The sequence below is a fragment of the Elaeis guineensis genome, chromosome 10, assembly GCF_000442705.2.
Source record: "Elaeis guineensis isolate ETL-2024a chromosome 10, EG11, whole genome shotgun sequence".
Lineage (NCBI taxonomy): Eukaryota > Viridiplantae > Streptophyta > Magnoliopsida > Arecales > Arecaceae > Elaeis > Elaeis guineensis.
Window position 1 is genome coordinate 4,536,109 of NC_026002.2, and position 13,935 is coordinate 4,550,043.

General features: G+C 38.0%; 1 protein-coding gene across 1 annotated transcript in view; it reads left to right on the forward strand.

Annotated features, from left to right (window-relative positions):
• Nucleotides 1-13,935, forward strand: part of LOC105053134 (probable cyclic nucleotide-gated ion channel 20, chloroplastic) — a 49,745-nt gene that overhangs the window by 19,170 nt on the left and 16,640 nt on the right. Inside the window, exons 5-7 of the mRNA XM_010934182.3 lie at nucleotides 1,219-1,317; nucleotides 4,778-4,915; nucleotides 11,643-11,891. Coding sequence (XP_010932484.1) covers nucleotides 1,219-1,317; nucleotides 4,778-4,915; nucleotides 11,643-11,891 — 486 coding nt within the window. The remainder of the gene's footprint in view (nucleotides 1-1,218; nucleotides 1,318-4,777; nucleotides 4,916-11,642; nucleotides 11,892-13,935) is intronic.

Genomic DNA, 13,935 nt, shown 5'->3' on the forward strand with positions numbered 1-13,935 from the left:
TTTTTTTGGGGCTTCTACTTTGTCTAATTGTTGCAATCTTTTTCCTGTCTTAGTGAAACATGCATCATGGTGAGTATTTGGTTATTTTGCCATTGCAACATTGTAGGCGCAATTTGGATGTACACAAACATAGAATTCTTACACCCACTTGCTGAGTTGTTGAAAGTGACTAACACCTTTACTATTTTTAAAATGCTCAAGCTGTACTTCTGAGTTCTGCAGGCTTGAAGAACTTCTAATCATTGTGGATTAGTCATAAAGTTATTTGAGCTCATTTTGAAGCCCACATTGTACAGCATTTTGTGGCTCAGTAGTTCACTGGGCAATAGTGTTTTTTTTCAACAATTTGTTACCTCACCATTTTGTAGATTTATTGTTGTAATAGTAGCTCGTTGTCTTAATATCGCTCACCATGCTTCCTTAGCATGTCCTTTTTTCTTGAGAAATATAGTTTTCCTTCATATTTTTGGTAACAAGTTTTTTTTCCTTGATGTGCTCTTATTCACCTTTCTCCATCGATGAAATTTTCATTTGACTGATGCTAAGTACGTTATAAATTTTGGCTGGAATGTTGGACCGAGCAAATTCATTTGACTGGCTAGAGCGAATGCATCTGATTGGCTAGCATACGAGACTGAGTCAATGCATTTGATTCACCTTGACATGTAATGGGATATTTTAGGATGGATAATATATTGTAGAAAATTAATGCAGAATGTTATGGAGGACTTGATGTTGTCTTATGTATTATGTGGTTGTGTTACATCCATGATGTCATATCCACCTCTTTAGGTAACATGATAATACCTTATAGATGGTTTTTTGGTGATCTAGGAGTTCGCTAGGAAGGCATCATAGAGTGATACTTGGCTACTTGCCTTCTTACGATGCTCCAATCTTTTGTCATCCTGTCAGTGTACTTTCTTGTAGAAAATGCTGGTGGGAGTCATATCTGCACAAAAATTTGAAGTATGTTTTTCTTAGATCTAAGATTCTTTATTTCATGTTGTAAATGTGATTATCATGACAGGTTGTGAACTCTGATTTTTCTTTATAACTCTGTTGAATTAATTCTAGGAGTTATATTTGGCATGACTTCTATGATATAGTTTAGTTCTCCACCTCTTACGATCTCTACATGAATTTCATCTCTCTGCCTTATTTTTTTTCCCAATTTATATTTATATTCATCTTCTGTTATTTTCTGTTCAAATGCAGAACTACAAGTGTATGGTCCTGAACCGGTCCTTTGCAACTGATTTGGCAGTTGTAAGAAGTGTGACTGATTTCATTTACCTATTACACATGCTTCTTCAGGTAAGCTGCATGCACGTTGGGGTATCACATCTATGAGTTTGGGGGAGCATTTCTTTATTGGTTGCTTTATAACATGTTTGTTCACTCACCTATTAAAACTGAGTTCCTTTTGGAAACTCATGCCTAGGAAGCAACGCTATTTGTAAATTGAGATGAAGTGCCTAAAACTGTTACTTTTCAGTGTTAAAGCATCAATATATTTTAGTAGGATTTGGTCAACCAAGAGGCATGTTTATCTGTTCCAATTTAAAACTGTCTTTGGGCCTCACTACTGGACAAAATTGTCTGCACAATGGTTTTAACGTTTGACACACTGAAGCACATTTTATTGAAAACCCATATTGTTTTGTCATCCTTGAAATCTATTTTTAGAGTTAAATAACTAGATTGTTCTTCAATTAAGACTCATATGAGATTCATTTTGTGAACATCGGAAGGTATACTTATATTCACTTTTCAGTACTCGTTGCAATAATGATGCTATATCACTTCAACAATATTGACTGTTTAGATTTTTGTTTGAGTTTTGTTGGATTGTCCCTTTGGCTTTTAAGTTGGTAAATATGAATAAGTTGACAGATGAATTTTGACATCACCGGCTGTCATACTGTAAACTATGACTTCAGCTTTGTTTTATCATAATTAGCTTTCTACTGATAAAACTTTCAGATTCAGGCAAAGGCAACCGAGTGAGATTAGTTTCTTTTCGTGTCACCCCTTCTCTGTTGAATTGTTCTTAAGAAATGTTATTGATATTTGACAAGCAACAGTCTCATAATATTAAGATAATCCTATTACTTAACGAACCCAAAAATGTTTTTTAAATTTTTTCTTATAGATCATACCCTAGTCCAACTCATCTGATTTGTCAGATCATTTTCTTTTGATTCTTTAGTCTTTACTTCCATAGTTCCATTAATGTCTATTAATTTATATGGATCTTTTATTGCAAAAAGTTTGATGTATTCAATATAATCTCTCTCATCACAACTAATTTACCTAAATGTTTTACCATGTAATCACTTGGTTTATGGTATATATATGAAATATAAATGATGGTGCTAGAGGTAACCACATGTTGAGATTCGAATTAATTTGAGTCAGCCTCCCCAAATGTGTGCACCACCCAATCAACCCACTAGCAGGTCAAATCTCGTTTGCTAAATGAAAATGGTTCTTTGCAAATAAGCAAGTTGAGAACCAGTAACCAAATCCAAAACCATGAAATGACATCATGGTAACTCAGCAAATGCACTGATGTTATGCTTAGTAGGTTTTCATAATTTCAATGTGTGCAATCTTTATGTGGATATATTATCTTTATGCATATGTTATAGTCTTCATGTTGTATGTATCTTTTCATGAACGTATAGGCATGCACTTATATACGATCCTGAATGCATGTGCAGCGTATGCTTTGTTGGAAAATAAAAAGTCCTACCATTTTGTGATTGAACAATCTGAACAATTACATAGGGGAGTAGGAGTCTGTCTGTGCATATGCATGTGAGAGAGAGAGAGAGAGAGTGTGTGTGTGCATTTGTGCTAGGCAGCATCAGGGAGTGCATGGAGAGTGAGAGAGATTGGTGCAGGGGGATCAGATAGGATCTAGTCGAATCTATTTTCTTCAAGGTTTGCAGTATCGGTACCGCACCCCGTACCGTTTGCTGGCCGATACGGTATGGTACGGTATCGGTCCATACCGATAATAAAAAAAATCAAAAAAAAAATCCAAATGGCCAAAAAAAAATATAGAAAACCAATCCGTACCGACCCATACCGGTCCATACCGCACTGTATCGTACGATTCAGGCTTGTATTGTACCGAACCGACTGGTATGGTTCGGTTCACGTCATTTATCAAAAAATTGGTCTGAATCGTGCCGGTTTTCCATTGGTACTGTACGGTATAGTACAGGATGTACCGGTCGGTACGGAATATCATGGTTTTCTTCATGTGTGGCAGAAGAGTCATGGTGGGCTGAATGGCAGAGGAGATCAGAAATACCATTGGGGCTAGGAATTTTGCCAATTTACCCATGTAGGTAACAAAGAAAATAGAAAAGCTTTAATATAGAAATATTTCAAATTCCCTCAAGGGCCAAAATGATAGAACAAAGGCCCTAACTCATGCTTTTTAATATGGTATGGCTCAATAAAGATTCATACATAAAAAGTACATAGAGTTTGCAATCCTTTAAGTGATAGAAGGTGAATTCTCCTTCCGTCTCTAATCTCTATCATATTAATGATTGGTGAGGTATGGATCCCACCAATGTCCCTTAGACTAAAGAATTCGAATTAAATAATGCAGCTTGAAAAAGTATGGGTGTTTCCCTACATTCAATGCTCATTGTGGTAGCCTCTCTTGCTGTTTATAGACTCTGAAGCTTCTAGACCTTGAACATTTACAACAGCATGTCATTTTGCATAATCTACTAGAGATATTAAAATTTATTATAGTTTATCAGTCCTTTTCATGGGCTAGGGAACTCATTGTTATTTCATGATGCTTTCTTGAGGATATATACAGAAATCTCTAAGATTTACTTTTTGTTTTAATATTCAGGTTTCCTTTTGCTAGTAAATGATGTATTTTGATGGTATATATTGTTTCTTTCAAATAGCTTGGTGGCTTATCAGAATGAGGCCAGCTGTTTTGCTAGACATTTTGTGTCTAATTGGTTCAACTTGAATTTTCCGACTCTGACTAAACCATATTAAACAGCAGTTATATCAAACATATTTTCTCTAAATAGTATCTTTTGTTTGAAACTCTCCAAGTCGACATATTTAATATATTGCTTTAATATAGATTTCAGATCTAGCTTTTCTATCAGGTCTAAAATATTAACAGATACCTGTATTGGGAGCTTTGTCACAATTTTGACACAATTTTGGCTCTCCTTAAATCCTCACCTTGATCCAAACCATATCCAATTTCTTTGGCCAATAGTTCTAGTTTTAGATAAGTTTTCCCAATATTTCAGATTTATAGAATTTTTTTGATCATCATGGCATTTATGGCATCCAACTCCTTGTTGTCATTCACTTTGCTAGCTCTAGTTGTGTTTCCATCTACTTCTACTTGTTTCACATTTTTGTCCAAATCCTTCTAAAGGAGCTTCTTCTGTTGTCAATGTGTGATATTTACAATTCTTCAAAAAGTGTTTGGTTTGGTTTTTAACAAGCTCCAGTGACTTTGCATGGTTTTTCCTTTAGACGCTGGAACATGGATATTGGTATATTACTCGGACTTGTTACTGAAATTCTTATATATTTGAAAGGATCCCATTCTTAATTCATTGGAGATAGGGTATGATTAGAGGAACTGCTAGTTATTATTTGTCCTTATAGATAGAGGTTTGGGTCAATTACCTGAATCAAAACTTGTTATCAAACATAAAATGCTTAAATTGCAGTAGCTTACCATAATGATGCATTTTGTTTACTTCTACAGTTCAGACTGGCATATGTTGCGCCTGAATCCAGAGTTGTGGGTGCTGGGGATTTAGTTGATCAGCCAAAAAAAATTGCACTTCATTATCTTTGTGGTTACTTCATATTCGATGTGTTTGTTGTGTTGCCACTTCCTCAGGTATGAATTTCTTTTATTTGTGATTTGTCTCTTCTTATAATTTTTTTCATATAAGTGCAAATAGTATTGCAAATGTAATTTTATGCCCATCAGACCACTTGAATCTTGAATATATATCTGTTTGCAGGGCCTCAGGGAGGGACCAGTTTTGGGATCTTCTCTTCATCCTTCTCCATCTTATCTCTTCTTGCCCACTAGTTTTCATTTTTGTATTTTTTATGCCTTTTTTGACTATAAAATTTAAAATCAAATTTTATATGATTTGAGATAATTCAAACGGTAATGCATCTCAGTCACTGATGATTGGATCGGACAATAAAACATGCATGGTCTCTTTTTAGGGTCATACGTGTATATTGACTTCATGCGTTAAATTTTGTAGGCTTTGTGAGCCTTATGAAGTAGGATCCAACTAGTCTGTTGAAGTTCATTAAATGTAAAATGTTGACATAATGTCCATGCAAGGATAAAGAAAGTACTTTGAAGTTTCTAGGTATCATATGATAGCACAATATTTATTCCTACATACATTTGTAGCTTTAACTAGTGTTCTGCTACACAAGTTTAACATCCAACAATTAAAAAAATTGAATGACCTTGCAATATTGTGAGGTCATATCTTTCTTGCACCATGGACATCCGATCAAGGACAGAAGAATTGTATTTTGTGCCATTTTGGGCATTCATACCCATCCTACACTAGTAATCTTTTTTTTTAAAAATATTTTTATTTAAATATAAGCTACTTTAATTGTTTTGCACTAGTTTTTGGACATGATTTGAAAAAATAGACATGCTTTACAATCAAACTATCGAAATTTAGCATCATAAGTTATTTTAAATATTTATTTTGCCATTTTATGTTTGCATTGTGTACATATTAACATTACCTAGGTAACACTAGTAACAACACAGATAAGCTCAAATGATAGCTAAAGTTATGGGGTTAAGGCTACTAACGTGTCTATCTCGAGTTGGGCAACCAACCCAATTCCAAGGTCACTCCCAATGGTTTTGATACCTCAAGCTAGGCTAGCCAAAAACAAAATAAATGTAAGGGAGGCCTAGGCAAGGTTTCTTGAACTGGTCCTGGGTACCATAGCAATCTGGAACTGGGTCGGTAAAGTATGATACTATACTATACTGCATTGACAAGTGCTGATTGATGAGAGACGAGGAGAAAAGCATTAGGATGATCTTTTTCTCTTATTTTTAGCCTGTTAAGAGGTCTGAAATTGGCAAGAACTAGCTCAAGTCGAGCAGAATCGAGAAAGGCATCGGTATGGCCTTTATCCTCAGTTTTATCCTGTGAGAGGCTCAGAATCGACAGGGATCAGTCCAAACTTAGTTGAACCAGAAGATTTCACTTGGATCGGACTAGTTTGGACCAGTTCTTGGCTTGTCTCAAACCAAAACCAGGAACTGTCTTGGCTCAGCACCAATTCAGTTTGGAGCATATGCCTCAAACTACATGGTTTGGGATGATTTTGGCTTCCGTGGACCTAGGCTTGACTTAGCCCATTAAAACAAAGCATAAACTAGACTAGGTTTGATGGAACCTTGCCTAGTACAATGAGATAGGGATTTCGAGCTGACAAAATAGAGGGGGTGAGGATGGGAAAGAGTGGTCATGGGGTTGTTGGAAGCAAAATTATTAGACATTTAGGCTCATATTGACAATGACCCAGCTCCTGGACCCGACAAAGTGTCCTAGGTGCAGATGGTTTTGTTCTGGGCATGGACATTAGAACTGCCTCTCTTTGTGGGTTTGTTATCTCCCTTTGATTTTTGAGTCAGTAGAGTTGCAAAGGAGCAGCTTTTTTGGCCCTACTTGGGTGTTAAGAGGGTCTTGCATTTGGCTTCAGGATGTTTGCTCTGTTTTGGATTTTGCTCTAGTTATTCCGTGAAATCTCATCCTTCTATTGTCCCCCAAAAAAGAAATATTTGAAACGACAGCATGCAATCCTGTCTAGATCCATTGGGTGATCCCAAAGTCTTTATGTTGCTTGAAGGAAAGCAAGTATGTAAATCTTTAGGCTTAGCTCCTATTTGTCGACATCTTGATTGCAAATAGAAAGGACATCATACATGCCTTAAGCTTGGAGAATGATTTTTGTCAAGGCTTTTGAAAAGAAGTGGAAAGGAATACTGAACCCAATGGATCCTATATGTGTGAGGAAGACTTTGGTGGCTCGACGGATTATATCAATGATGCACTTGACAGTATAGATGGCTTGTAAAATCTACCTTAGAGGAGAGGGAGAGGAGGTGGAAGGAGGTGAAAAGAGAAGGGAAAAGGGCTAGAATGCATGAATTAGTGCAGGTAGCACAGGAAGCAGATGGTGTGTTTGTGAGAGGTAGAAAGAGATAGGAGCAGCATTCATAGTGCCGTACTGAACCGGATGGTTCAGGGCATTCTGAGCCGTACCTAAGGCAAATCGGGATGATTCGGATGGATAAATCGAAGCATCGAACGAGGGAGAGGGAAAAAAGAGGAAGGGAGAGAGAAGAGGGGAGGAGAAGATGAGACGACGCTGTTGGAGGCTGTCGGAGGGCTGCGGAGGCCTCCGCAGCTTGATATCGCCCGATAGGGCGTTTAAATGAGAGAGAGAGAGGGGGGAGTGATGGTACCAGAGGGACGTGCAGCCGGCAGAGAGGTTGCCGGAGTGCGTCGGATGGTCGTCGTGGATGTCGTATAGTGAAAAATGCACGAGCAGAGCCGCAGCTTCGAAACAGAGGCGACCGTCTCTGTTTTCTCATCGCATTAAGTGAAGTTGACAAATCTATTGCCGGCTTCATTGTTTGAGAATTTTTTTTAAAAAAAGTTAAAAACAGTGAAGGATTTACTGGCTTCATTTAAGTGAAGCCAGCAAACCCATTGTCGGCTTCACCATAATCATGGTTTTTTAAAAAAACCCTAGGCGTAGCGCTGTAGGCATTGATTGCGTCATCCGGCGGCTAGCCGGAGGCCCTCTGGTAGCTTTTTCTCCCTTATTTTCTTTCTTCCTCTTCTCTCTCTCCATCTCTCTCTCTTTCTCTCTTTTCCTCCTCGGTTCCCTTCTTCTTCTTTCTGTCAGTTTGTGCTAGTTCGATCTTGTATGAATCCATACTGACTCATACCGCCGGCTGGCCGGCACCGGTCCTAGTTCCGGTTCCGCTTTCCTTGGATGTGAGAGCTTGGGGAAGTATTCCAGAGGGCCATGGTTTTTTTGGAGAGCATGCTAGCAATAAAGTGATTGTGAGAGGTAGAAGGGGGACATGATACCTTAGGTAAATAGGCTAGAGAGGCATTTTTAGGAATACAGCAAGGATTTAATTGTTTGAGGTATAGAGTTGTTCTGATCATGGTCTAGTGTCTTACAAACTTACGATACCTAATACAAGGGTGATACAGGTTGGTATGCCTCAATAAGAATCATCAAAAAAGGAAAAGGATGTACTGAGTTTAAGAGTTGATATGGGATTAAGACACATCAATACAACATGATATGGTGTGGTATGTCCTGATACGTGGCAATATAAGGTAGGTAGGGCCTAGTTTGCTAGAACTGGGGCATATCAAGATCCTCTGTACTAGTCTTTGGTGTGGTGCAGTATGACTAGTCTGAGGCTGCTATAATAGAGTCATATATCCTAAAATTAATCTTTTTTATTTCGGAAGGTATTGAGTCCTTTTTCCTCTCATACTGAAGGATATTGTGGCCATAACAACCAATGGAAGCACATGGGAAGCCTGGATGTTGCTGCCTAGCTTTCCTAAAAGAATTATTTGTGATCTTGAGCTCTAAAGCGGTGCCATGTGGGTATCTTTGTTGAAGATTTGGTCATACGTTAGTAAAGTTGCATGAAATATGATGCAATGAGTGTATGCATTTGCAAGGTCTTGGTTATTTTAGCTTATCTTTAATTTGTTGGAGAATATCTAGGTTAGAATTACTCTTCCAATGTTCTTGTTTTAAGTAGAATGGGATATTACTGAAAGGACATGTGAATTTTTCTGGCATAACATTTACCTTGCCTACAAAGTTAGTTGTTTGGTGGTTAACTGAATTATTCATTATGACCTAGGATAGTTGATTGATTACCTTAACTTTGTATATGGTAAACTTTGTTCAACTTGTTACTGTGTTTGAATAAGTGTGCTTCAGAATGCTCAAAAGGCTACCGAATTATAGAAACATTACATGTTTGTGGGCAGGGTTGGGGTTAGGTGGATGGGTAGGTGTTGCAATTTGTTGCTGTGTTGCAATTTGTTGCTGTTCTACATGGTTTTGGTGGATGGTCATTTTAGGTGCTTGCATTTTGTTATTCTGATCATGTATTGGGGTGAATTTCTATGGCTTTGATATATATAGTGGGCAACCACTTATGGATGTAAATGGAATTAAGCACATTAAATTTTTGGTAGGAAAGCTCTTATGGGTTCAAATTTTATTGAGCAAATAAAAACTTTGGTACCTTGTCATTGCCTCTAGGATTCCTAGACTCATCACTTTGCCTTGATGTACCCTGTGTGGCATGGGTATCGGATATGGGTGCCAGAGATAAGTGTAGTCGTCAAATATGACCCTGAGCAATCTGGCCAGGATTGGAAAGTCAGATGTAGGAGAGATGGGGAGAAGAGATCTAAAAGAAAAGAGGAAAGACAACACCAGAGGACACCTAAGTGGTTAGAGTGGGCTGATGGTGGACTGGTTCTTGTGGATGACGTGGACTGTGGTTGGAATGCAGATGGAGAGATCCAAGATGGAGTATATATAATGGGGGAGACACAAGGTGCAGGCATTAGGAGAGAGGGAAGGGAATAAGGGCCGCCATTTATTAGGCTCAGCACGGGTACTTCATGTGATGCCTTTTTTAAAAGAGCAAAACTAACATCTCAATCTTGGATTGCATACAATTTATAGTTAAGTCCCTACTCCCTATTGATTGGCATTTTATTCTTGGTCCTTGGTTTTATGGCCATCTGATTTTTGGCCCTTACATGTCTGTAAGCATCCTTGAAAAGGTCTAGTTGTGTTAATAAATACTAAAAATTTAAACTTAAAAGCTTACTATATAAGCACTAAAATGGTTGCAAATACAAGAAATCTTTGCACTCCCACCCAACTTTTGGATCCTTTTATGTTGGGTTCTTATGTGTTAAGATCTGGGATGAGAATTATCTGATTCCTAAATATGCACTTGCATTCTAACACCTGTAACTGTAAGAATCAATATTATATTAACATTGCATTTTTCGGTGATAGAAAAATTCAAGGTTCATTGTGCTGGTACTAGAGCCTGGATCGGTCGATCGGCAATACGGTTTGGTACGGCCCCCTGCCGTTCCATATCGGGCTTGAACCAATACAGAGAGAGGGCAGAGGGAGAACGAGACAGGAGGAGAGGGAGAGGGAGGGAGAAAGGGCCTCCTAAGGCTGCTGGAGGGCAGCCAAGCTTAGTGGAAGGCTAGAGGAGGGTGGAAGGAGGGAGGGAGAGGGAGAGTAGGCCGCTAGAGGCCTCCGGAGGGCCGACGAGGCCGCTGCATTACCGCCAAGGCTGGAGGAAGATTTTGCCCACCTTTCGATCGAAATAGAGGATTCGGCCCCTATTTTGTATTCTTTTAAAATTCTTTTGTATTTTTTGTATTTTTTGGGATTTTCGGTTGAAGTCCCAAAAAACAGTGAAGTTGGAATAAAAAAAACAGGGTCCAAAAAAAATACAAAAAATACTTGCTGACTTCACTCGATAAATCCAAAAAAAAAAGTGAAAGATGGGTCGATGTCCTTGTTTCGATCGGGAGGAGGGTAATGCCCCTTCTCCGGCCTTGGCAGTGGCGCAACAGCCTCTCCCAGCCCTCTGGAGACCTCTGGTGGCTTATACTTCCTCTCCTTCTTCTTCCCTCCCTTCGCCCTCCTCCAGCTTCCATTGAGCTCGATAGCAGTGTAGTGAGCTCAGCTGCCCTACAATAGTCTCTGGAGGCTCTCTCTCCCTCATCCTCTCCCTCTCCCCCCCCCCCCCCCCCGCTCTTTCCTTCTCCCTCTCCCCCTCTTTGCCGATTTTTTGTTTTGAATGCCGGAACCATCTCGGTCAACCACCGATATGGTTATTAGGTATGCCCCAAACAGGGCAGTTCGGTGACCTTGGTAAAATTATATATAAGATGAGAGAATTACTCTAAACTTAAAATGTGCTTGTGGCTCTATTACACCTTGGTATAAAGAACGAATGTTGATAACATAACATTGAGGTGATGGAAACATGATGCGCCATTCTAAAGGTACAAAGGATTTACAGTTACTTATCCTTACCTTTTTGAGAGTAATTTCCTTTTCTTTTGTTTTTTTCCTGTTATAGTAAGTTGATGCCATCAAACATGAACCCAAGCCATTATGTTGAGACCAGAAATGGACATTATAAATTAATGTGGCTTTAGGTTTCAACATTGAGTTTGTTAGTTGTGCACTTTGATTTGACTTCTGTAGTTTCTACATTTAATTTACTCTCACTGGATGCTTATTTTGTAATTTCTATTGGTTCATGTCATGCATGAATTTTGTATATAAACTAAAGTTCTATGATACCTTCATGAATAACATTGATGCAGGGTTGTCTTTATAGACGTTTTCCTTTTAAAAGCATAATGCCGGAAAATAAGATTTGGATTTCACTTTTGAAGCATGCAACGGTCCCTTAATCTTGTGTGTCCTTGCCAAAGGCCTCTTCATTTTTATCTTTTATGCAGGTAATGATATTACTAGTCATACCAGAGTATGTGGGATCATCAGCAGCAAACTATGCAAAAAATCTTTTACGTGCCACAGTTCTTCTTCAGTATGCCCCAAGAATTATTAGATTTCTTCCCTTGCTTGCTGGGCAGTCTGCAAGTGGCTTCATTTTTGAGTCAGCTTGGGCTAACTTCGTTATTAATCTTCTAATGTTTATGTTGGCTAGTCATGTCGTTGGTTCGTCTTGGTACCTCTTTGGGTTACAGGTGTGTAGCATTTATTTATTGCTTAGCATGGTGCATCATCTTTGTGAAACTGTGGTAGTTTTATATTATGTGAACTGTGAGGCATGGTTAGTATAGCACTTGGATAGTCCTTTTTAACCAAAAAGTTGTTTTGGAAGAATGAGATGTGTTCTTTTGTTTATCAATCATGGTTGTGAAGAAAGCAAACTGTGATTCAACATTCAAGTACTTAAGAATGCTCTGTAGAAGTGTTTAAAATCTTATCTTATAGACTACCTGGACTAAGAGTAATGAATGTATAATGTACTGAAGACTGTTGCAAACGTAAGAAGGTGATCTTTCATCCAACTGAGGGCAAGATTCCACGATTCTTGAAATGGCTATTCTAAGGCTTTAAAATGCACAATATTTTTGATGATATGAACTTTTGATAGCATTGCAACTTTCGTCCAACTGAGGATTTCATTATGTTTTCTTATGGATCATTTCTGATATTGGTTCTTGAGTTGCATTAGTCAGCTGAGCAAGATTTAGTCTGTCATATATGACTAGAGGGATGCAGCGGCATCCTTAAATTTAGTCTGGCTAAACATAATAATCATGGATTGAAGTGCTATACCATAACAGTCTATATTCACTGTACCTTACCATATTGAATTACTGATACACCTTTCTGTAGTCTGTACCGTACTATGCCAAAACATGGTACTGCATACCACACTTGTTGTGTTGGTACTGATGGGTTTCTTGTATCTCAGTATGTTACCATACTGTCAATGGTCCACATTGTATCAGTCTGAGACTCCAAACCTGCGTCGTACACTTGTAGTTTGCACTCTGCACCAATGCTTAAGATGCTTTGCATTGGATAGGCAGAAAATTACTGTCTTTCTTATTTTAGAAGTTAATGTTGTCCAATATAGGATTCATTTTTTTCTTAGACTTGAGTCTGTCAGATAAATCTTTCTTATTGAATCTAATGGAGGACCAAGGCTACAACTATGGTAATAGATTGAAGTTTCATTGCTAGTCCAACATGCGGGGTAACAAAAATATACAATATTGAAGATATAATAATTTTAAATTATTGGATATGCTGATGTATGGAATATTCATAATTCATAATGTGAAATAAAGTAGTGTTAAATGGGTGGCAGCACATCATCATCATCAAATTGGCTGAAGGGTTGTGCTTATTTTATGAGAGGTTACCAGCCTGATTTAGACTCCAAATTCAGTGCTGAATGCCGATTTTCTGGTTGAGGCAAATTTAAGCAAGCGAGGGACCTGCCATAAGAGCTATATGGCAGGGGAAACCTCTAGAATTCCCCAAGACTTGAATAGGACCTGTGTAGATAGTAACAATGATAGCGTTCATCATATTGTCGTCAAAATTGTCAAAATAATTGTGCATCCTTTATGACTTGTTGTCAGCTTGACTTAGACACTAAATTCAGTGCTGATCTCCTGGTTGAAGCAAATTTAAGCAAGAAAAGGATCTGCCATGATAACTATCTGGCTGGGGGAAACCTCTAGAATTCCCCTAGACTTGGATAGATCCTCCATGGACAGTCACAGTACAGTGATAGCATTGGATATAACTTATAGGGATCTTTTTTCATCTCAAAAGCAGAAATAATCCAAAGAGCTAAATGAGAGTCTCAACATTTTCTGATAATTACATTTCTATTAAATAATAATGACATGAGTTTTGTTTCTCACTAGTGGATTTCTTCTCTTCTTGCTCATCTCTCTTGCTTCAAAAGGGTTATGATGGGGTATTTATAATCTCTCCGATGACATAAATTAACCAGAGTTTACAGTTTCCTGATCATGAGAGTGCTTTGTTTTCTTTGTACATAAAATCTCATAAGCTAATATAATCTTACGTCTTGTAAGTAAAAATTTGTTTATTCATATTTTATCTTATCTATCCTGCATAGGCTTCAGCCAGCAAGTTTAAATTGATCATATCCTTCTTAATCCCTTTTCCAATTAAATTTTTCTTCTTTCCTGCTAATTGACATCATTGTCTCCTCCCTCTAGCTTTATTTTGGTTATTAGG